Raw genomic sequence first — 17,056 nt, forward strand, 5'->3', positions numbered from 1 at the left:
TGCCCCCAAAATGTCCAGCATGTTGCCCCCAGTGTCTCCAGCATATTGCCCCCAGTGTGTCCAGCAATCTGCCCCAGTGTCTCCAGAATTGCCCCCAGTGTCTCCAGAATTGCCCACAGTGTGTCCAGCAATCTGCCCAAGTGTCTCCAATATTGCCCCAGTGTGTCCAGCAATCTGTCCCAGTGTGTCCAGCAATCTGCCCCCAGTGTCTCCAGCATATTGCCCCCAGTGTCTCCAGCATATTGCCCCCAGTGTGTCCAGCAATCAGCCCCAGTGTCTCCAGCATATTGCCCCCAGTGTGTCCAGCAATCTGCGCCAGTGTTTCCAGCAATCTGCCCCAGTCTGTCCAGCAATCTGCCCCAGTGTGTCCAGCATATTGCCCCGGGCCCCCCGGATTGCCGTTCGCAAAAAAAAGAAAAAAAAACGAGTTCTCCTCACCTGACCAGTGCTCCAGCGGCGAGCTCCCTCCAGAAGCGCGGACTCGCCAGTGACTGACAATGACGTCAGGCGACGTGTGCGCTGCGCCTGCGGCCGACTTCAGCTGCCAGCCTCCAATTCACCGCACGTCAATATGTGAAACTGCCGCAGCGCTGGTAGGGGCCCGGTGAGCAGATGAGACGGGGCCCAATGCGGGCCACTTCTGCCCACCGGGCCAATACGCCAGTCAGGGCAGTAATGCCCTGATGGCGGCGGGCAATCTGAGTGGTGGCCCAGGGCCCCCCCACACCACTGGGCCCTGGGCTACCGCCCAGATTGACCCTATTATAATCCACCCCTGGCTATAGCATACACGCCATCACGTTATACTATACCGCTAGCGCAGATGATTCATCTGTGCTAGGGGTGACGGAGCCTCAGACGCTGTAGCCCGCGTCAGAGGCTCCGTCACTGAATGACGGCACATCGCTAGTGCATGCCGATTATGGCATGCGTTGGCGATGCGCCCAATAATAGGGGTTAATGGCAGCGTTAACGGACTGCCATAACGCAGTGTCACCAGACAGGCCAGATGGTCCTTATTTTTCTCTAGACTCAATTTTTCCTTCACGTTCAGACCGGGGTCTAAGAATGTTAGAGCTGACGTTTTGTCATGCAGCATTGATTCTGTTTCTCCTCCTGAATCTCCATTCTTCTTCTAGGAATTGTGATTTCTATTGTATCCTCGTAATTGGAAGCTGAAATTCGTGAGGTCCACTCGCTGCCTCCATCCACTACTCCTGAACTTTAATTATTTGTGCCTGTGTAACTTAGATTAAGTCTATTGCAAGAATTTCATGACTCCACCTTAAAGGGAACCTGTCACCCCCCCCAGGCGTTTTTAACTAAAAGAGCCACCTTGTGCAGCTGTAATGCTGCATTCTGACAAGGAGGCTCTTTTAGTTCTGGTTGCTGTAATTAGAGAAATAATCAGTTTTGTAATTTGTCCCAAATACCTTTCTTCAGTCCTGGAGGCCGGCCTTTCCCCCCTGCTTCAGACGCCACACAGCCGTCACTCAAATCTTCTTGGCGCCTCCTCCTCAGCGCTGTTTTGAAATCAGCCGGCGCCTGTGCTCTTATCCCCTGCCTGGTGCAGGCGCAGTGAGCGCTGCCCGTCTGTCCTCATATGCAGCCCAGCTGACTGCGCCTGTGCAACCGCCCTGCCCGGGATCGCGCCCCGCAGTGTCCTCTGATTTATTCACACTGCAGGGCTGGGATTCACAGGCAGGGCGGTTGCACAGGCGCAGTCAGCTGGGCTGCATATGAGGACAGACGGGCAGCGCTCACTGCGCCTGCACCAGGCAGTAGAAAAGAGCGCAGGCGCCGGATCATTTCAAAACAGCAGTGAGGAGGCGGTGCCCGGCGCCAAGAAGATTTGCGTGACGGCTGTGTGGCGTCTGCAGCAGGGGGGAAAGGCCGGCCTCCAGGACTGAAGAAAAGGTATTTAGGACAAATTATACAACTGATTATTTCTGCAGTTACAGCACCCAGAACTAAAAGAGCCACCTTGTCAGAATGCAGCATTACTGCTGCACAAGGTGGCTTTAAAAACGCCTGGGGGGGGTGACAGGTTCCCTTTAAGTGGTCACCCGAGAGTCACTGCTACACAGAAAGCTGTTGCTAGACTCTTTTTATGGCCATCCGTGTTTAACGATATTAATGAATTTGTATCCGTTTGTGAGGTTTGTGCACACACTAAGGTCTGTCATAACCGGCCGGCCAGGGAATTGGCTCCATTGCCTATTCCAGAAAGACCGTGGACTCATTTGTCCATGGACTTCATTACGGATTTGCCTTTATCTGGTGGTTATTTGGGTGGTGGTTGACCGATTCAGTAAACAAGCTCACTTTGTTCCGTTATCAGGGTTACCTAATGCTGAAATGCTTTCCTGGTTGTTTCTCAATTATGTGGCGAGATTACATGATATTCCTTTAAACATTGCATCTGACAGGGGGGTGCAGTTTGTCTCTAAATTCTGGAGGGCATTTTGTAGGAAGTTGGGGATTGATTTGTCTTTTTCCTCTGCTTATCACCCTGAAACTAGGGGTCAGACAGAGAGGAAAAATCAATCGTTAGAACAAATTTTAAGATGTTTTGTAGCAGTTCAGTAAGGGGACAAATTGTCGCAAATTGTGAAAAACTGATGCGATGGTTCCATTTTTTTGCTGGATCTGAGTAGCTGATCTGGGGAAGAGAGAGAGTCAGTCAGTCATTTGATGGATCCGGCACCATAGGCTTCCATTATAGCAAACGCCGGACGCCGCTGGATCCATCACTGTCCGTTTTTTCGACGGACACAAAAAACATTACTATGTCCATTTTCTCAAATTTTCAATGGATCCGGCGAAAAACGGATGAAACGTGAGGCGATCCGTCGCAATCTGGCGCTAATACAAGTCTGTGAGACAAAAATGGAACCGGGGCAACTTTTGGGGATGTTTGGAGGGTGGTTCAGAGGAATATTGGGGTGGCTCACTTTTGGCAAAAACGTAAGGCCAATAGGAAACGTTTGGCGGGTTTCACTTTCAAAGTTGGGGATAAAGTTTGGTTATTGTCCAAGAATATAAGGTTAAATGTACCTTCAGCAAAGTTGGGCCCGAAATTCGTTGGCCCATATGAGATTTTGGAGGTAGTAAATCCAGTTGCCTTTAGATTAAAGCTTCCACAGTCCCTACATGTCCCCAATGTTTTTCACAAGTTCCTGTTAAAGAAGTTTGTTCCTGCTGTGCTGTCTGTCTCTTCCCCTCCTCCTCCAGTCTCTGTTGATGGAGGTTTGGAGTATGAGGTGCAGAGAATTGTGGATTCTTGGAAGGTCCGAAATTCCCTCCAATATCTTGTTCACTAGAGGGGATAAGGACCTGATGAGAGATCCTGGGATCCTGTTGTGAACTCTGTTTCCGGGCTCCCTCCTGTGGTCATGAGTGGTACTGTGTGAGTTCTCTCTTTGGGCTCCTCCTGGTGGCTCTTTTTGTTATTTTGCAGGTTTCTGGCAGGATCAGCTGTCTCGTCATCTGCCAGTTAGGTTTCCTATTTAATCCACCTGGTCCTTCATTCCTTGCCTGTTGCCGTTATATTCAGTGCTATTCTGATTGCTCCTGTATACATCCGTTATCAGTCTCTCCAAGAGAAGCTAAGTTTTGTTTGCTTATTTTTGCTCATCTGTGTTCAAGATGTTTCCTAGTATATGATGAGTTTTTGTCCAGCTTGCTAATATGTGATTTCCCTGCTTGCTGGTGCTCTGGGGTGCTGAGTTGCTCCCCCCACATCGTTAGTTGGTGTGGGGGTTCTCGCATTCTCTGCGTGGATATTTTTGCATAGGGTTTTTTACTGACCGCACAGATCCCTTGCTATTTTCTGCTATCTAGCGTTAGCGGGCCTCATTTGCTTAACCTGTTTCATCTCTGCGTTTGTCTTTTCCTCTTAACTCACCGTTATTATTTGTGGGGGGCTTCTATATCTCTGGGGGATTTCTCTGAGGCAAGTGAGGTCTTTACTTTCTCTTTAGGGGTAGTCAGTTTCTCAGGCCGTGAAGAGACGTCTAGGATTTCAGGAAACATTCCACGGCTGCCTATAGTGTGTGCGGTTAGGATCAGGTTTGCGGTCAGTCCAGTTACCACATCCCCAGAGCTCGTCCTATTATTTTCTACTTAGCTGGTTAGATTTGTGATCCTAAGCCACTAGGATCATAACAGTGCAACAGGCCAAAAGTGTTAAATGCATCGCAAAAGTGGGATAAGAGAAATCCTGAGTTCAATTTTTTTTTTCCTGCTCTGCAGTCTGTCCTGTTTCTCTCCTCCCCTTATTCTCTGGGTGGCTTTGAGTTCTGCTGCAGACATGGATATTCAGAGTCTGACTTCTAGTGTGGATCATCTTGCTGCAAGGGTGCAAAGCATTCAGGATTTTGTTGTTCACAGTCCTATGTCTGAGCCAAAAGTACCTATTCCTGAGTTTTTTTCTGGAGATAGATCTAGGTTTCTGAATTTTAAGAATAATTGTAAATTATTTCTTTCTTTGAGACCTCGTTCCTCTGGTGATTCCGCTCAGCAAGTTAGAATTGTTATCTCTCTGTTACGCGGCGACCCTCAAGATTGGGCCTTCTCCCTGGCGCCAGGAGATCCTGCATTGCTGAATGTGGATGCGTTTTTTCTGGCGCTTGGATTGCTTTATGAGGAACCTAATCTGGAGAACCAGGCAGAAAAGGCCTTGCTGGCTCTCTCTCAGGGTCAGGATGAAGCTGAGGTGTATTGTCAAAAATTTCGGAAATGGTCGGTGCTTACTCAATGGAATGAGTGTGCCCTGGCTGCAAATTTCAGAGAAGGTCTTTCTAAAGCCATTAAGAATGTTATGGTGGGGTTCCCCACGCCTGCGAGTCTGAATGAGTCAATGGCTTTGGCCATTCAGATTGATCGGCGTTTGCGGGAGCGCAAACCTGCGCACCATCTGGCGGTGTTTTCTGAACAGAAACCTGAGTCTATGCAATGTGATAGGATTCTGACCAGAATTGAACGGCAAAATCATAGACGTCAGAATGGGTTGTGCTTTTACTGTGGTGATTCAGCTCATGTTATCTCAGCATGCTCTAAACGCACAAAAAACTTTGCTAGATCTGTCACCATTGGTACTGTACAGCCTAAATTCATTTTGTCTGTTACTTTGATTTGCTCTCTGTCATCCTACTCAGTTATGGCTTTTGTAGATTCAGGTGCCGCCCTGAATCTGATGGATTTGTCATTTGCCAAGCGCTGTGGTTTTATCCTTGAGCCATTACAGTTCCCTATTCCATTGAAGGGAATTGATGCTACACCATTGTCCAAGAATAAACCTCAATACTGGACTCAAGTGACCATGTGTATGACTCCTGCACATCAGGAGGTGATTCGCTTTCTTGTGTTATATAATTTGCATGACGTTGTCGTGTTGGGTCTGCCATGGTTGCAGGCTCATAATCCAGTCCTGGATTGGAAAGCTATGTCTGTGTTGAGTTGGGGTTGCCAGGGAATTCATGGCGATGCTCCCTTGGTATCAATTGCTTCCTCTACTCCTTCTGAAGTCCCTGAGTTTTTGTCGGACTACCAGGATGTATTTGATGAGCCCAAATCCAGTGCCCTACCTCCTCATAGGGATTGTGATTGTGCTATAAATTTGATTTCTGGTAGTAAGTTCCCTAAGGGACGACTGTTTAATTTGTCTGTACCAGAGCATGCCGCTATGCGGAGCTATGTAAAGGAGTCTTTGGAGAAGGGACATATTCGCCCCTCCTCGTCCCCTCTTGGTGCGGGATTCTTTTTTGTGGCCAAGAAGGATGGTTCGTTGAGACCCTGTATAGATTATCGCCTTCTAAATAAAATCACGGTCAAATTCCAGTATCCCTTGCCATTGTTGTCTGATCTGTTTGCTCGGATTAGGGGGTCTAGTTGGTTCACCAAGATAGATCTTCGCGGTGCGTATAATCTTGTGCGTATAAAACAGGGCGATGAATGGAAAACAGCATTTAATACGCCCAAAGGCCATTTTGAGTACTTGGTGATGCCTTTTGGACTTTCTAATGCCCCTTCTGTGTTTCAGTCCTTCATGCACGATATCTTCCAAGAATATCTGGATAAATTTATGATTGTGTATCTGGATGATATTTTGGTATTTTCAGATGATTGGGATACCCATGTGAAGCAGGTCAGGATGGTATTTCAGGTCCTGCGTGCCAATGCCTTGTTTGTGAAGGGTTCCAAATGTCTATTCGGAGTCCAGAAGGTTTCCTTTTTGGGCTTTATTTTTTCTCCTTCTTCTATTGAGATGGACCCAGTCAAGGTCCAGGCTATTCATGATTGGACTCAACCTACATCGGTTAAGAGTCTTCAGAAGTTCTTGGGTTTTGCTAATTTTTACCGTCGCTTCATTGCTAATTTTTCTGGTGTGGTTAAACCTTTGACGGATTTGACCAAGAAGGGTTCTGATATGACTAACTGGTCTCCTGCGGCCGTTGAGGCCTTTCAGGAGCTGAAGTGCCGGTTTTCTTCGGCTCCAGTTTTATGTCAGCCAGATCTCTCTCTTCCCTTCCAGGTCGAGGTTGATGCTTCTGAAATTGGAGCAGGGGCTGTTTTGTCACAGAGAAGCTCTGATTGCTCTGTGATGAAGCCATGTGCCTTCTTTTCAAGAAAATTTTCGCCGGCTGAACGAAATTATGATGTTGGTAATCGGGAGTTGTTGGCAATGAAGTGGGCATTTGAGGAGTTGCGACACTGGCTAGAGGGAGCTAAGCATCGTGTGGTGGTCTTGACTGATCATAAAAATTTGATTTATCTTGAGTCGGCCAAGCGGTTGAATCCTAGACAGGCTCGTTGGTCATTGTTTTTCTCACGTTTCGATTTCGTGGTCTCGTACCTTCCTGGTTCGAAGAACGTGAAGGCTGATGCTCTTTCTAGGAGTTTTGTGCCTGACTCCCCTGGAGTTTCTGAGCCGGTTGGTATCCTCAAAGAGGGGGTAATTTTGTCTGCCATTTCCCCAGATTTGCGATGGGTGTTACAGGAATTTCAGGCGGATAGACCTGACCGTTGTCCATCAGAGAGACTGTTTGTCCCAGATAGATGGACCAGCAGAGTTATTTCCGAGGTCCATTCTTCAGTGTTGGCGGGTCATCCTGGGATTTTTGGTACCAGAGATTTGGTGGCTAGATCCTTCTGGTGGCCTTCCTTGTCGCAGGATGTGCATTCCTTTGTGCAGTCCTGTGGGATTTGTGCTCGGGCTAAGCCTTGCTGTTCTCGTGCCAGTGGTTTGCTTTTGCCTTTGCCGGTTCCTAAGAGGCCTTGGATGCATATTTCCATGGATTTTATTTTGGATCTTCCGGTCTCTCAGAGAATGTCTGTCATCTGGGTGGTTTGTGATCGTTTTTCTAAAATGGTCCATTTGGTGCCCTTGCCTAAGTTGCCTTCTTCCTCCGATTTGGTTCCGTTATTTTTTCAGAATGTGGTTCGTCTGCACGGCATCCCTGAAAACATTGTGTCTGACAGAGGATCCCAGTTTGTGTCCAGATTTTGGCGGTCCTTTTGTGCTAAGATGGGCATTGATTTGTCTTTTTCGTCGGCCTTCCATCCTCAGACGAATGGCCAAACCAAGCGAACTAACCAGACCTTGGAAACTTATTTGAGATGTTTTGTTTCTGCTGACCAGGATGATTGGGTGACTTTTTTGCCATTGGCCGAGTTTGCCCTTAATAATCGGGCTAGTTCGGCTACTTTGGTTTCGCCTTTTTTTTGTAATTCTGGTTTTCATCCTCGTTTTTCCTCGGGTCAGGTTGAGTCTTCTGACTGTCCTGGGGTGGATTCTGTGGTGGATAGGTTGCAGCAGATTTGGAACCATGTGGTGGACAATTTGATGTTGTCACAAGAGAAGGCTCAGCGCTTTGCTAACCGTCGTCGCTGTGTGGGTCCCCGACTTCGTGTGGGGGATTTGGTGTGGTTGTCTTCTCGTTATGTTCCTATGAAGGTTTCTTCTCCTAAGTTTAAACCTCGTTTTATCGGTCCTTATAAAATTTTGGAAATCCTCAACCCTGTGTCATTTCGCTTGGACCTCCCGGCATCGTTTACCATCCATAATGTGTTCCATAGGTCTTTGTTGCGGAGGTATGTGGTGCCTGTGGTTCCTTCTGTTGAGCCTCCTGCTCCGGTGCTGGTTGAGGGAGAATTGGAATACGTGGTGGAGAAGATCTTGGATTCTCGTATTTCAAGACGGAGGCTTCAGTATTTGGTTAAGTGGAAGGGCTATGGTCAGGAGGATAAGTCCTGGGTTGTCGCCTCTGATGTTCATGCGGCCGATTTGGTTCGTGCCTTCCATGTGGCTCACCCTGATCGCCCTGGGGGTTCTGTTGAGGGTTCGGTGACCCCTCCTCAAGGGGGGGGGGTACTGTTGTGAACTCTGTTTCCGGGCTCCCTCCTGTGGTCGTGAGTGGTACTGTGTGAGTTCTCTCTTTGGGCTCCCCCTGGTGGCTCTTTTTGTTATTTTGCAGGTTTCTGGCTGGGATCAGCTGTCTCGTCATCTGCTAGTTAGGTTTCCTATTTAATCCACCTGGTCCTTCATTCCTTGCCTGTTTCCGTTGTATTCAGTGCTATTCTGATTGCTCCTGTCTACATCTGTTATCAGTCTCTCCAAGAGAAGCTAAGTTCTGTTTGCTTATTTTTGCTCATCTGTGTTCAAGATGTTTCCTAGTATATGATGAGTTTTTGTCCAGCTTGCTAATATGTGATTTCCCTGCTTGCTGGTGCTCTGGGGTGCTGAGTTGCTCCCCCCACATCGTTAGTTGGTGTGGGGGTTCTCGCATTCTCTGCGTGGATATTTTTGCATAGGGTTTTTTACTGACCGCACAGATCCCTTGCTATTTTCTGCTATCTAGCGTTAGCGGGCCTCATTTGCTTAACCTGTTTCATCTCTGCGTTTGTCTTTTCCTCTTAACTCACCGTTATTATTTGTGGGGGGCATCTATATCTCTAGGGGATTTCTCTGAGGCAAGTGAGGTCTTTACTTTCTCTTTAGGGGTAGTCAGTTTCTCAGGCTGTGAAGAGACGTCTAGGATTTCAGGAAACGTTCCACGGCTGCCTATAGTGTGTGCGGTTAGGATCAGGTTTGTGGTTAGTCCAGTTACCACATCCCCAGAGCTCGTCCTATTATTTTCTACTTAGCTGGTTAGATTTGTGATCCTAAGCCACTAGGATCATAACAGGATCCGCCATATTTGGTGAATGCTAATCATTTTGTCAGAGCTTTTCACCATAGGTTTCCTGGGAAGCCTGTGGGTCCGGTAGCCCCCCTTGAATCTAATAATAAATAATAATCTTTATTTTTATATAGTGCTAACATATTCCGCAGCGCTTTACAGGTTGCACACATTATCATCACTGTGTCTGATGGGGCTCACAATCTAGAATCCCTATCAGTATGTCTTTGGAATGTGGGAGGAAACCAGAGTACCCAGAGGAAACCCACGCAAACACTGAGAGAACTCTTTGCAGATGTTGTCTTTGGGGGGATTTGAACCCAGGGACTCCAGTGCTGCAAGGCTGCTGTGCTAACCACTGAGCCACCGTGCTGCCTTGAAGAGTGTCAGGGAGTCAGTGATGGACAGCTTTGTCATTCTATCTGGGGTGTGCTGAGCTGTCAGTGCTTTGTTTGACAGCTTGGTTGACCTATCTGAGACTGGAAGGGTCAGAGATTTCCACAGGTGCTTCCTGTTCTTGGTAATTGCCCTGTTATTTAGGTGAGCTGTCTGGCCCAGATCACTGCCAGTCAAAAGCTTGTCGTGCTCTCTGGTGTGTTCACCTGTTCCCTGTGCTGTAAGCTCTGATCTTCTTCTGCTGCTGACCTTTGGACCGTGTTCAGACTACTCGTTTGTTATTGCCCCTTTGCATCTGATATTCTGCTGCTGACCTTTGGACTGTGTTCAGACTACCCGTTTGTTATTGCCCCTTTGCTTATCCGCAATTTCTCTGGTATTCTGAACCTGGCATGTGACCTGACTTACAACTTCGTATTTTCCCTTGGTTTACTACATGATCTTTTGGTATTGACCCTGGAGCGTCTTACTGGGCTGATTCATGGCCTGGCCATGGGTTGTGACTATTGTCACACATTTCCTGTTTTTGTACAAACTGAATTCTTCTGTTCTGAGAGAAGACGGTGGCAATGTCTAAGATGCATCCAAGTTTTCTGCACATCAACCTGAAGGAAATAAGTACTTCTGGTAAAACTGCTAAGACCAGAGGCTACTATGCAAGAGGAGAGTTCCTAAGTATTGAAGAGATCTACAAGTGCTTATCAATATATAAGAATCTGAAACATGCAGGGAAGATCATGAAGGACAACATTGAAAGTGTTATCAATGATGATTTTCTTCACGTTCCTCTTGAATTCCCCGTCCTGGCTCTGCAGCATGTCACCTCTCAAGATCTTGCAAAGAAAATTCTGGAATCCAAATCCTTCAAGGGCAGAATACATGAAAGATCTGAATTTAATCACCTTTCCTTCTGGAGTGCAGATATCTCCACAGATGACATTGAAAAGGGTCATCTCCAGATGTATGAGACAATGAGGATGAAGGTGAAAGCAGAAGAACTGGATACTTTCCATGTGGAGATGATGAGGGAACAATTCGCCAACTCTCCGGCTTTCAATAAATCGGCTTCTTCTTATGGGAACTTTAATTTCTCCCTTCCGCTGTCTCTTCTGCTATGTAGATATAAGACCCAGCACTGTAAGGGTAAAGAACCCCAGCTCCGGATACTGGGCACTGACATCTACAAGCAGGAGATTGCTCATTACATCATAGTGCACAATCCTGATAACAAGGACTTTGAAGACCTCCGGATGGTGGCCACCATGCCAACCACATCCCAGAATCCAAAAATTGTCACTTGGATGGATGAGACCTTGCATTGGAGACCACAATCTACCTCCAGCTCCTTGCATTTAAGCATATCTGATAATTCCTGCCAAAGCAGAATGTATAGCCCACGGAAACAACGCATGCCTCATCGTAAAATGCGTCCTCGAGAGCCCAGCTGTGTGTGGAACCATCTGGTGTTTGCTTTCCATCTTCCTAATGATGCTAAACTCCAGTTCCCCATCAGGTACCTGCTCAGGAATCTGACGCCTTGCCATGCATTGCAACCCTTCATAAAACTGGATCCTATCCTGAAAATCCAAGCACAAGAAATAATCTGGAGATTTAAGAAGGATTTTCTGGAGTCGTCTCAGGATTCAAGGTAAGATCCGTGTGTAATATGTGTGAGCAGTTAATAGTGAGAGACACATTGGGGCAGATGTATTACATGAAGACCAGGGTGGACACTGACTGTGCAATACTTGTGTCTTTTCCCCATCATCCATCAGGCCTGCATGCATATACACACACAGGAAAGATATATATCTTGGTACCGTGTTAGCCAGTAGATAGAAAAATATTTAGAATTGAGAGTCCTCAGTGGTTGATACCTTTTAAAAAGGTATCAACCACTGAGGACTCTCAATTCTAAATATTTTTCTATACACACACAGACATGTACATGAATAGTTACACTGGGCATCAGACCTGGTTCCAAGTTTTCGTGGGCCCTGGGTGAAGAGTCTCAATGTCCCCTTTAACACATACCACAATTCATGATGCACAGATAAGAAATATACAGTAGGTGTAGTACAATGCCAAAGATTTCACTTACTTCTTACACTACATGAGTGATATCAATAGCTCAGAAACCGGAGAGTATAGTCCTCCATACAGTATTATGAGCCCCACATAGTCCTTCATACAGTATAATGGGCCCTATGTATTGATCCATACAGAATAAAGAGCCCCATATATTGCTCCATACAGTATTATGAGCCCCACATAGTCCTCCATATAGAATAATTGGCCACACATAGTCCTCCATACAGTATAATGAGCCCTATATAATGCTCCATACAGTATAATGGCCCCATATTTTGCTTCATACAGAAAAATTAGCCCCATATATTGCTCCACACTGTATTATGGGCCCCATATAGTGCTCTATGCAGTATTATGGGCTCCATATAGTCCTCCATGCAGAATGAGTTCCATATAATGCTCCATACATTATTATAGCCCCATATATTGCTCCATACAGAATAATGAGCCCCATATATTGCTCCATACCATATTATGGGCACCACATAGTCCTACATACAGAATAATGAGCCCCATATAATGCTCCATACAGTATTATGGGACCCATATAGTCCTCCATACAGTATTATGGGCTCCATATTGTCCTCCGTACAGAATAATGAGCCCCATATATTGCTTCATACAGTATTATGGGCCCCATATACGATAAGATATGATACAATATGATACACTTTATTGATTCCGCGGGGAAATTACAGTATTACAGTAGCAATACAAACAGCAGTACGTAAAATATTAGGACACAAATATTGCACAAGTATACCGACATTACATAACAAATAAATGTGGGTGGTTCAGGTATATAAATCACTGTTAATTGACATTAGTACACCAGCAATCAGACATTGTTGTCTACCACCCTTAGTAAATTATTATACATCCCCATAGCAGTAGCTACAAACGATTTCCTGAATTTCTCCTTCTTGAACCTTAGTAGGATTACGTGGCTGCTGAATGTGCTCTTCTGCTCGTATAGTGGGTGTGTATTATTGATCATTATAGCCCTACACTTCTTCTGAATTCTATCCTCCAATACCTCCTCAGAAGAGTCCAGATGGAGGCCAACAGCCGTACTTGCCTTCTTGATAAGTTTGTGGAGCTTATTAGCATCAGATACTCTTACACTACTGCCCCAGCATATGACAGCAAAAAAATGGCGCTTGCCACAACGGACTGGTAGAACATTTCCTGCATTTTACTGCACACATTGAACGACCTGAGCTTCCGAAGAAAGTGCAGTCTGCTCATTCCCTTCTTGTAAACCTTTTCTGTATGACACCTCCAATCAAGTTTATTGTCAAGGTGATCCCCCAAATATTTGTAGCTCTCCACCATCTCCACCTCCTGGCCAGCAATATTGATCGGTAAGTAATCCTCCTTCTATAATTCACCACCAACTCCTTGGTTTTCTTTACATTTATTTCTAGACAGGTAGTCCGGCACCAATCCACAAAGTCTGAAACCGCCCTTCTATATTCCTCCTCCCCCCGGCCCCCCACAATGCCCCCTACAATCACTGAGTCATCTGAGAATTTTTGGAGGTGACAAAAATCAGATTTATACTGAAAGTCAGCTGTATACAATGTGAAGAGGACGGGCGACAGCACTGTACCCTGAGGGGCTCCAACACGGCTCCGTACACTGCCAGATACCACCTCCCCCATCCTTACAAACTGCAGCCTGTCCGTCAGGTAGTTGCTTATCCAGTTCACCATCCCTTCATCTACCGCTATATCAGTCAACTTATTACGTCGTAAGGGCGGCTGTAAGGTTTTGAAAGCACTTGAGAAGTCAAAGAACATGGCGCAAACTACAGATCCAGCATTGTCCAAGAATGAATGTGCTGTATGTAGCAGAGACACTACCACATCATCCACCCCAATCTATGCTGGTACGCAAACTGCAGGGGGTCAGTGTAGGCCCTCACCCTCGGACACAAGTAGGCGAGTATTATTCTCTCCAAGGACTTCATAGCATGTGATGTTAAGGCCACTGGACGATAGTCTTGCATGGAGGTTGGAAAAGTGGTCTTGGGAACCTGTCCTCTGTTATGATCCGGTGACCTTGGAGCAGCATGAAACCTTCTCTGGAGGAGGTGGAACCTGTACTGACCGCAAACCCTGAACTTAACACCGCAACTAGAAGTAGCCGTGGGATGTACCTAACAATCCTAGACACCTCGACACAGCCGGAGGACTAAATACCCCTATAGATAGAAATGGGAATACTATCTTGCCTCAGAGAAAAACCCCAAAGGATAGGCAGCCCCCCACAAATATTGACTGTGAGAGGAAAGGAAAAAACACAGGCAGACTGAAAACAGGATTTAGCAAAGGAGGCCACTCTAGCTAAATAGAAAAGGATAGGACAGAATACTATGCGGTCAGTATTAAAACACTAGAAAATATCCACAGCAGAAAATACAAAAACTCCACATCTAACTAAAGACATGGGATGTATATCTGCATCTCCAGAGAATCCAACTTGACTGAATACATCCTTACACAGACTAAGCTGGACAAGAAAAAACATTGAAAAGCACTGAACTGTAAAGCCCACTGCATGTGGGCTGCAGAAACAAAAACCAGAACTTATCTTTGCTGATTTGGGCAGCAGGGCAGAAGGAACCAGACAGAGATGTGAATCCTCCAAGAACAATGGACAACTGGCAAGGACTAAAGGATCCTGCACCCCTAAATACCTAGTGAGAAAGCAATAAGCAGGAACACCTGAGCAGAATTACAACCCAGGGACAACTGCATTACCACCAACAACCACCGGAGGGAACCCAAGAGCAGAATTCAAAACAGTCCTCCATACAGTATTATGGGTACCACATAGTCCTCCATACAGTATTATGGGCACCATATAGTCCTCTATACAGTATTATGGGCCCCATATAGTCCCGCATACAGAATAAAGAGCCCCAGATAGTGCTCCATACAGTATTATGGGCACCACATAGTCCTACATACAGTATAATGAGCCCCATATATTGCTCCATACAGTATTATGGGCTCCATATTGTCCTCCATACAGAATAATGAGCCCCATATATTGCCCCATACAGTATTATGGGCCCAATATAGCCCTCCATACAGTATTATGGGTGCCAAATAGTGCTCCATACAGTATTAGGGGAACCACATAATCCGCCATACAGTATAATAAGCCCATATATTGCTCCATACAGTATTATGGGCACCACATAGCGCTCTATGCAGAATACTGAGCCCCATATAATGCTCCAGTATACGATAGGCCCCATATAATGCTCCATATTTAATGGGCCCTATATATGATTCTTCAGTGTATGATTGGCCCCATTGTTGTGAATTCCGTTCTTGGGCTCCCTCTGGTGGTTGTAAATGCACTTTTGTGAATTCTGCCCTTGGGCTCCCTCTGGTGGTTTCAAGTGGAACTGCTGCTCCTTGGGTTTATCATTAGCAGCTGTTTCCACTTATCTTCTCTCCTGGCTTTGCTATTTAACCTGGCTCTGGTCTTCAGTCCATGCCAGCTGTCAATGTTTCTGGGTTGGATTCAGATCTCTCCTTGGATTTCTCTTAAGGCCCCGTCTCACATAGCGAGATCGCTAGCGAGATCGCTGCTGAGTCACAAGTTTACGCGCTTAGTAACCCGATGTTTACCCTGGTTACCATCGTAAATGTAAAAAAAAACAAACCGTACATACTCACATTCCGGTGTCCGTCAGGTCCCTTGCCGTCTGCTTCCCGCATTGACTGACTGCCGGCCGTAAAAAGCACGTGAAAGCACAGCACAGCGGTGACGTCACCGCTCTGCTGTTAGGGCCGGCGCTCAGTCAGTGCAGGAAGCGGACGCCGGGGGACGCGAAGGTGAGTATGTACTGTTTGTTTTTTTACATTTTACACTGGTAACCAGGGTAAACATCGGGTTACTAAGCGCGGCCCTGCACTTAGCAACCCGATGTTTACCCTGGTTACCCGGGGACCTCGGCATCGTTGGTCGCTGGAGAGCGGTCTGTGTGACAGCTCCCCAGCGACCACACAGCGACTAAACAGCGACGCTGCAGCGATCAGCATAGTTGTCTGTATCGCTGCAGCGTCGCTGTGTGTGACGGGGCCTTTATGGCCTGTCCATTTCAGCAAAAGATAAGTTCTTGCTAGTTCTTTTGTTGTCCTTTTGCTGTGGACTTAATCGCTCTGCTCATGTTATGTCTCTTTTTGTCCAGCTTGTCAGTATGATTTATTCAGTCTAGCTGGAAGCTCTGGGGAAGCAGATTTGCCCTCCACACCGTGAGTCGTTGTGGCGATTATTTTTGTAAACTCTGCGTGGATTTTTAGTTTTTAATGCTGACCGCACAGTATCCTTTTCTATTCTGTCTATCTAGATTAGTAGTGGCCTCCTTTGCTAAAATCTGTTTTCATTTCTGTGTATGTCATTTCCCTCTCCACTCACAGTCAATATTTGTGGGGGGTTATCTTTGCTTTTGGGGTATTTCTCTGAGGCAATATAGCTTTCTGTTTCCATCTTTAGGGGTAGTTAGTTCTCAGGCTGTGACGAGGTGTCTAGGGAGTGACAGGAACATCCCACGGCTACTGCTAGTGTTGGTGTTAGGATTAGGAACTGCGGTCAGTACAGTTACCACCTCCTCAGAGCTCGTCCCATGTTGCTCCTTAACCACCAGGTCATAACAGTACAGCTGGCCCGCAATGTGTTGAATGCATCTCAAAAGAGGGAAAAAAAAAGTTCTGAGTCATGTTTTTTTTTCTTTGCAGTTTGTTTGGTCTTTTTTTTTCCCCCTTAATCTCTGGGTGGTTCAGGATTCTGGTGCTGACATGGATGTTCAGGGTTTGTTCTCTCGCGTGGATCAACTCGCTGCAAGGTGTGATGAGGAAACAGCCACCATCTTGGACGGGCCTACTAACACAGATTGGCGTGACTCCATTTTGTCTCCTGGTCACAGGTCTGCAGAGAGGAGTGCTCCTGGCCCCCACCTTTTCTAATGAACATAGTGCCTAATAGTATGGTAATCGGCTGAGCTCCGTGTAGATTGCAGAAGGTACTTCAAAGCTCAGGGAGGAAGCCACACCAGCAGGGGGCTTGGAAATGCTTGGGGGCTTAATTAAACCACGCATGTCAAGTGGCCACTGGATACACATCTATTATGGCCGTCCAGTCGAACCGTCTCCAACATGGAATCGTGAATTATGGACGCATCGTCCGAGGTACCGGCTCATAAAAAATATTCCCCTCGCCCTAAAGAAATGGTGCATCTAATAGTGCGACTCCTCCATGGGAGGTCTGAAACCCAAGATATAGAGATCAGCCTCCCACAGGGACCGAATGGGTCCAGGTTTGATCCCAGTACGACCGGCAGAACGAACCACAGGCGCTGGTACTGCCCG

The 17,056-nt window shown here is 46.5% G+C and overlaps 1 protein-coding gene across 1 annotated transcript in view; it reads left to right on the plus strand.

The window, feature by feature from the left end:
- Positions 1-10,067: 10,067 nt before the first annotated feature.
- Positions 10,068-17,056, plus strand: part of LOC143793247 (uncharacterized) — a 29,848-nt gene continuing 22,859 nt past the window's right edge. Inside the window, exon 1 of the mRNA XM_077280054.1 lies at positions 10,068-11,226. Coding sequence (XP_077136169.1) covers positions 10,148-11,226 — 1,079 coding nt within the window. The 5' untranslated portion in view covers positions 10,068-10,147. The remainder of the gene's footprint in view (positions 11,227-17,056) is intronic.

Source organism: Ranitomeya variabilis, chromosome 1 (genome assembly GCF_051348905.1).
Source record: "Ranitomeya variabilis isolate aRanVar5 chromosome 1, aRanVar5.hap1, whole genome shotgun sequence".
NCBI lineage: Eukaryota > Metazoa > Chordata > Amphibia > Anura > Dendrobatidae > Ranitomeya > Ranitomeya variabilis.